The sequence below is a fragment of the Morone saxatilis genome, unplaced genomic scaffold (assembly GCF_004916995.1).
Source record: "Morone saxatilis isolate NCDOM2014 unplaced genomic scaffold, NCSU_SB_2.0 Contig11, whole genome shotgun sequence".
Taxonomy (NCBI): Eukaryota; Metazoa; Chordata; class Actinopteri; family Moronidae; genus Morone; species Morone saxatilis.
Genome location: NW_023339663.1, coordinates 7,090,660 through 7,097,561, shown reverse-complemented (window position 1 = coordinate 7,097,561; position 6,902 = coordinate 7,090,660). Strand labels below are relative to the sequence as shown.

Here is a 6,902-nt window from a genome sequence, read left to right as displayed (position 1 = left end):
GAAGTAATTGCAATATGATGTTTTTACCATATTGTGCAGCCCTAGTTTGAGTGTGTTAGATTTTCTACAAGCAGTCTGAGATTTTGTCCGTGTTTTAGGAGGATGGTTTATAGACAGCTTTATTATTAGATTCACTAGTTAACAGATCAAGCTCAGTGTTGTCCCTAATTAATTTAGCATTAGAGTTAAACGATTAGTTGATTAATCCAATAGTTGTTCAGCAGAGAGTTAAACTGTGCAGGTTACAGCCTCTTAAATGTGAATATCTGATGTTTTTCTTTGATTGCAAACTGAATATTTTGGTATTTTGGGACAAAACAAGCAGCTTGAAGACGTTTCACTTTGCACAAACTGAAAAATGCATCCCAATTATACAATCTGTGGGATATACCAATAATGTGAATAACTGTTAGTTGCATCCCCAGTTTTCATTGTCATGTTCTTGCTTGTATCATTTCTGGCTGAATCTCTCCTCTCCCCCCCTCTTTTGACCCAACAGCAGCAGCCGCCGCCTCATAGTGTCTACCCTGCTTTTATGGTCAGTGTTCAGGAAGTCCAAACATAGAGAAACAGTCTGTTTTTTGATTGCCAGCAAGTCTTTGTGAGGGGGACATGATGCCGTTTGGGGGGACAAAGCATGAATCAGATGTGTTTATGGTATTTAGCTCTTTATATCTAATCTTTAAAACCGTCTAATCTTTAATCCTGTTCCAATACTAAAAATCAATCGGGTCTATTTTCGGCGCTGTGTTTTTAGTAGTAGTCTAATCTTTGGAAATCTCAGGAAATATGACGAGCCACAGAAGCCGTTGTAAAAGCACAAACATAAGTAGGTAATGTGGCGATCACTGCCAGACTTATTAAGCCAGTCTGCCAGCTGGTTTGTGCTGGTGCTGTTGATGCTTGTTCCACCTGACAGTACTGTTCTGCAGGGAGCCAGCTTCGCCTAGTTAACTTTAATTGCCTGTTTCCTGTGGAAGTTGCTTGAGCTGCGGCGGCATTTACACATAATGAAAAAAGATAAGTGTGAAAGGAAGCCAGCTCTTTATCCATGAATATTGAATTGGAAGCAATTTATTTTCTGAATTCCCCCCCCCCTCTCTCTCTCTTCTCTCTTCTCTCTCTCTTTCTCTCTTCTCGTCTCTCTTCCTCTCTCTCTCTCTCTCTCTTTCTCTCTCTCTCTCTCTCTCTCTCTCTCTCTCTCTCTCTTCTATCGTCTCTCGTCTCTCCTCTCCTCAGCCATAGCTCGTTAATGAGGCTTCTTGATAATGATCCCTGCACGCTTTTCCTCATTAGGCACACTGAATAGGGACGTCCCTGCCTCAATCCCTCTCTCTTTCATTCTCTTGTTATTTTCTGATTCTGCCTCTCCCTCCTTTTCTTGTTCTGGCTGCCCCCTGCTTCTCTCTTTCTGCTCGCTTTTCCTTCTTCGCAACAAATAGGCTGCTCGGCGCACCAGTACAATATCGATTAACAATGCCGCCCCTCAGTCGCTTATATTCATTGTACGATTTCAGGTCCAGCTCAACGTAATGAGCTGACTGAATAATGGCCAGTTGGCTGAATAAACCTTTAAGTGTGGTAAGCCACTAGATGTAGCCTCTTCTGGTTCTGTAATGAATGTATGGATGAGGTTATTGAAGTTCTATCTAGCAAGCAGAATAGCAATCATGTTTTTTCTTTTTTCTTTTTTTTGAAGAGGCAGTTGATGGACGTGCTAAGTGTTATTTAACCTTGTTTTAAAGCACTTGCTTCCCTCTTGCCTGAGTGGCTATTTAACTCCTGTCTATCTACTCACTCCTCTCTCGCACAGACGTCCATGGCCTCTTGGGAGGTGTGTGTGTTCTCCACTGTGTCTGTGCTTAACAGCATTTTGCTAGAGGAGTGGGCATGCTTGCTTGGTTTTCCAGAGTGTTGAAAGGTTTTGAGGTTTTCAAGTGCAGACCTATTGATTTTTAACTGTCCCAGCTATGATTGAAGCACAGCGGTTCGGGTGTGAGCATAAACGCTCGGCTCCATTTCTGACGACCAGAGGAGACTTGTTGTTGTTGGAGTGAAACATAGGTGTTTCATAAAGGTCTAAGAAACAATAAGCAATTTCTAAGAGCATGATATGAACAGAGTTCCAGGTCTGTAGTATAAACACTGCAGCTCATTCATGTGCAAACCTTTGCTCAGAGCTGATTGTCAACTTTTGTATTAGTCAATCAACAGAAAATGAATCAGCGGTAATTTTGATTCATTTGTTTAAATCATTTTCAAATATTCTCTGGTTCTCAAATGTGGGGATTTGTTTTATATCAGTGTAAATCGAATATATTTGCAGTTTTAATTTGTTGGTCAAACAAAAACCAGCAATTTCAAGGCCTCAGTTTGAGTTCTGGAGAGCAATCATGGTCATTTTTCACTAATGTTGAGCAATTTAGACTAAACATTTTATAGAGTTAATCAAACAATACTTGACAGATGAAAATAAGTCACTCAAAATATATTTTACTAGCCTGTAATTAGTGTGAAAAATCAGCGTGTTTGAAGTCGGTAAAATGTGTATTTTAGGATAATAATGAACAGTCAAATGCTAAAGACCTTGAGATGAAGTACTAACACACAGAAATGAATGTGTTCTACCGTCTAACGCTTTCAACCAGATGGTATTCACACTGTACGTCTACAGCGACGAACACAATCAGTTTTTCCCCCTCAGACAGTGAATGAGCTGGATCAGCATGTTGGCAGCCGCTGTCAGGCTGCTATTATGCATAAACGGTTTGGCCTTGAACTAAATGTTGTCAGGGCCAGCTCTAATGCATGAGTAGAGTGCATTCATTCATGGATTCACTTCCCAGCCGACCCACTTGTCCTCTTTCTTGTCTCCCTGTCTCTCTGCGTTTGTTTATAGCAGCAGCAGCTTCAGGCTCAACACCTCTCTCACGCTGCCCACGGCCCCCCAGTCCAGCTGCCCCCACACCCTTCAGGCCTGCAACCGCCCGGCATCCCCCCTGTAACGGGCGCTGGCTCCGGCCTGCTGGCTCTGGGCGCTCTTGGCAGCCAGGCCCACCTGCCCGTAAAGGACGAGAAGAACCACCACGACCTGGAGCACAGAGGTGAGGAGCACAGCCTGCCACAGACTTTATATTTATAGAAATCATTTATATTTATCACAGAAACAACTGTGTCACTGTATGTTTTAGTGTCTATGTACAGAATTAAACAGGTTAAACTCCAGTTAGGAAACAGGAAAGACGTTTGAACTCTACAGCTAGTGTAGAGGATCAAGAATGAGTCATTTATCATACATACAGGTGGTAATGTCGGTCTAATATAAAATAAAGTACAACCTTCTGCAGCTTTTTCTTATTGGAAATGAAGCTACCACTTTCTAATAAGCCAGATTGTTAAAAGTCATTAATAAAAGTTTGAGTTTCTCACTAATATGCCATCGAGTCTGCAGTTATATATGTTAATAATTAATAAATAAACGTCATTAAGGATCACAAGTTTCTTGCTTTCTAATAATCCAAAAGAAGAAGTTCATAAGTCATCTGTAATTATAGATGTGAAGACATTAATAAAGGGGTTTTCTAGCAGTTCACTAAGTATATATTTATAAATGTTAAATAATGAATAAAACTTGGAGTTTCTACCTGATGAACTAAAGATAAAAGTGTTCTGCTGGAGGAGGATCAACACCTGAAGTCAATAATGACTCATCCAAAGCATCAGTAAATAAAGACATCTCATTAGAAAGTAGTTTTATTAATAATTAATAAAGAGTTGCATACATGAGCTCAATCTTTTAGCTGAATGATGATGTCATTACTGTTATCTGATTGGCGTTGGGAGTCGTGGTGACACGCATACTAATTTGTGTTTTGCTTTTGTCTCTCCTGGACCCTCATCTTTTCACTCGCCTCTGGCCATTCCTCTGAAAGAACGCGAGTCGAGCACGGTACGTTGACTCTCCATCTCCTGTGTGTCTCTTGACTTTGTCGCTCTCTGGCTCGCTGTGTTTGGTGATTAGGTGTACTTTACATAGACTTAAGCCCACTGTTCAATAGAAATTCATGCTCTCTGTGTAAGAACACATACATTTTTGTACTCTGGGGAGTGACTGAAATCAAATAATGAAGTCTGGCCAAATAAGCCAGTGCCATCTAATCCAGGTGGAAAATGACTCCAATCACTGGGCGAGGATTAGAGGTCGGCTGCCTCCTTTAATTTCAGCACAATTAAAAGCGACTTTGACTCTCCTTCTCTTCTTCCCTCGCCACTTTAAAGGATTCACTGTTGCATGTGTCCAATATCTGACTCCTTTTCATCTCCTTTTATCTACCTTTCTCCTTTTCATTTGTGTATGGCTTTTTATTTTCTCTCTTCTTCTTATCTTACTCATTTACTTCTTTCCACCACTTCTTCTCTCCCCCTCTGTCTCTATCTCTCTCTCTTTCTCTCCCTCTTCCTTCTCATGTTAAAGCCCTTGTTTATTGGACTGGCTTAAAGCTCTCAGTTAGCTGGAGCGTAACGCTCTGTTGGATCTGCTCGGCCAGATTGAGTTCCCATTGACTGGTCATCCTGAATGAGCCCACTCATGTCTGAAGGGAACCCAAACTCTTCCCCCATCTCGTATGGTGACGAGCGGCTGCCAGTACTACCTCACCTGATCTCCCCACCGCCCTGCCCTCCCTCTCCTTTCCAGTGCGCACACCCACACACACGTAGCGTCTTCCTGTCCCGTTGTCTCAGGTCATCTGATACCAGAATTGGAGGCAAGTGCAGGGTTTCTGAGTCTAAGCAATCCTTTAAAGGTCACAGGCTCAGGTACACAGACAGGCTGTAATGCTGCTGTTGGAGTTTTTTGTCTGTCAGGCAGCATCTTCACACCGAGCCAGACCAAAATTCTTCAACAGTAGCTGAACAAATTCCTGTATTTTAACCTGAGAAGGAGGGATGTGCCATTAACTGGCCGACCGCAGTGTGTGTGTTTTATCCTCACTCTCCTCAGCTCAGTTTTTTTTTGTCACCTTCTTCTGCTGCTCTTCTTTCTCTTCCCGTCATCCGCAGCCAAGCAGTCAGACATCTTCCCTCTCCCTCTTTCACCATATCTTCCTGTTTCTGATGAAGGCAGGGATTTGTTGAGCTTCCTGACAGTGTGGGCCGGCCTCAGGGTGTGCTCGCCCTCACCCTTCCTCCTCCCTCCTCCCTCTCTCCTTGCCTGTCGGCCTGTTTGGCAGTGCTACCCCACCACACCAGTGCCCAGACTACAAAAACCCCGTTTGCAGCTTCTGAGAGAGTGCCAGCCTGTCCGGGCATTCCCACTAGTGGGGAGAACTCATTGCCACACTGCTACGCTCTCATTGCTTGCCAAGTTCCTTTCCTGTTTTGCTCTCTTGTCTTTCTTCCTCTTTTTTTCCGCTCATTTTTCACTCTGCCTCTTTCATGGCTCTTTTTCTCGCTGGCAACACTCTTTGTGTCTTCCACATTGCACTCTTGCTCCAAGTTTCCTTCAAAATGGTCTTTTCTTTCTTTCCTTTTTTTTAAAATTTTTGTATTACTCTGGCTTGAGTTTCATGAACTCTCGCTGTCATTTTCTCTGTTTTGTCACCGACCTGGCACCACACACACACACGCACAACACGCACACACACACACACACACAGACAGACAGACACAGAGACTAATTAACATGAGTTTATAGCTCCACAGTGAGAGATCCTGGTCACTTTTCTTTATGTTTGTATGTCACACAGAGAAAAAGTACAGTCAGGAATGCAAGCTGTGTTTGGCCTAAATTGTTGATGTTGGTTCAAGCGTGTCTCTGACCAGGTCACTGAGGGTCTACAAGAGGATTAGATGTCTCGTTGTGTGTGTGTGTGTATGTGTGTGTATAATGTACACCAAGCATCCCATGCTGCACTCTGCTTCCCACCTCACATTTTCTCTCCACCTCTGCTCAATCTGCCCTGCACATCACCCAGCTTGCGAGTTAATGCTTTTGTCTTCCAGAGGCGTTTTGTGTGTTTGTGGGTTTGCTCAGCCGCCTTTGTCTGTTTCCTCCTTGCTCCACTGCCTTGGCAGCAGCAGCAGCAGGGTTAAGCTGTCCCAGAATCCTCTTCTGCACCTTCTATCCCAAATCACTCCAGGAGCATTGTGCGTTTAGCTTTACAGTCAATATTGCTCTGACAAATGAAAAGGCTCCAGAGCCATGCCTGGACTTAAACGCACCCTGTGGTTGTTTACGGCTTCTCTGGTTGCTGCGGGTTTGTCACTTGCTGCTTTGAAGCCCCAAATTATTCACTTGACTGAAGGTCATATATAGATATACATAGATAGATTTATACAGTGGAGCTCACTTTATTCTACAACATGAAACACACAGTAATGTTCGTAGGAGTTGAAGCGTATCGCTATATGATGTGGTTGTTGACGGTGTTTTGAGGATGTCAAAGGTGTGTAGCACATTCAGAGGGAACTGGTGACTGATGTGGTCTGGCTGCATGTTGTTGTTGTTGTCGTTGGCAGAATAACTCAGTGTCGCCATCAGACAGCCTGCGGGCGTCGAGCGAGAAGCACCGCAGCTCTTCAGATTACGGTCTCGACTCCAAGAAACGCAAAGTGGACGACAAAGACAGCATGAGCAGATATGTGAGTGTTTTATCGTTTTTTTTACACAATGAGTTTGCTGCTCTTCTTCTTCAGCTGTTGGTGGGGTCCTTGTGGTATCACAGGCACTATTTTAGGCTACTCCTTTAAAAGGTTACCATACTGGAGTTTCAGGAAGGCTTTATTTCATGGGACTGTCTTCTAGTCGCTGCACAACATGTCAGCTGAACATACAAACATCTACAATTCAACATATATGAAGATTCACAACAATAATAATAATAATACTACTACTACTACTA

At 43.2% G+C, this 6,902-nt stretch overlaps 1 protein-coding gene across 6 annotated transcripts in view; it reads left to right on the top strand.

Moving 5' to 3' along the window:
* Positions 1 to 6,902, top strand: part of tle3b (TLE family member 3, transcriptional corepressor b) — a gene marked incomplete at its 5' end in the record, with an annotated part of 22,390 nt that overhangs the window by 3,244 nt on the left and 12,244 nt on the right. Inside the window, 4 exon segments of one of the 6 annotated variants that reach the window (XM_035652183.1) lie at positions 500 to 538; positions 2,903 to 3,104; positions 3,891 to 3,949; positions 6,520 to 6,642. In XM_035652183.1, coding sequence (XP_035508076.1) covers positions 500 to 538; positions 2,903 to 3,104; positions 3,891 to 3,949; positions 6,520 to 6,642 — 423 coding nt within the window. 6 annotated transcript variants of the gene reach the window in all.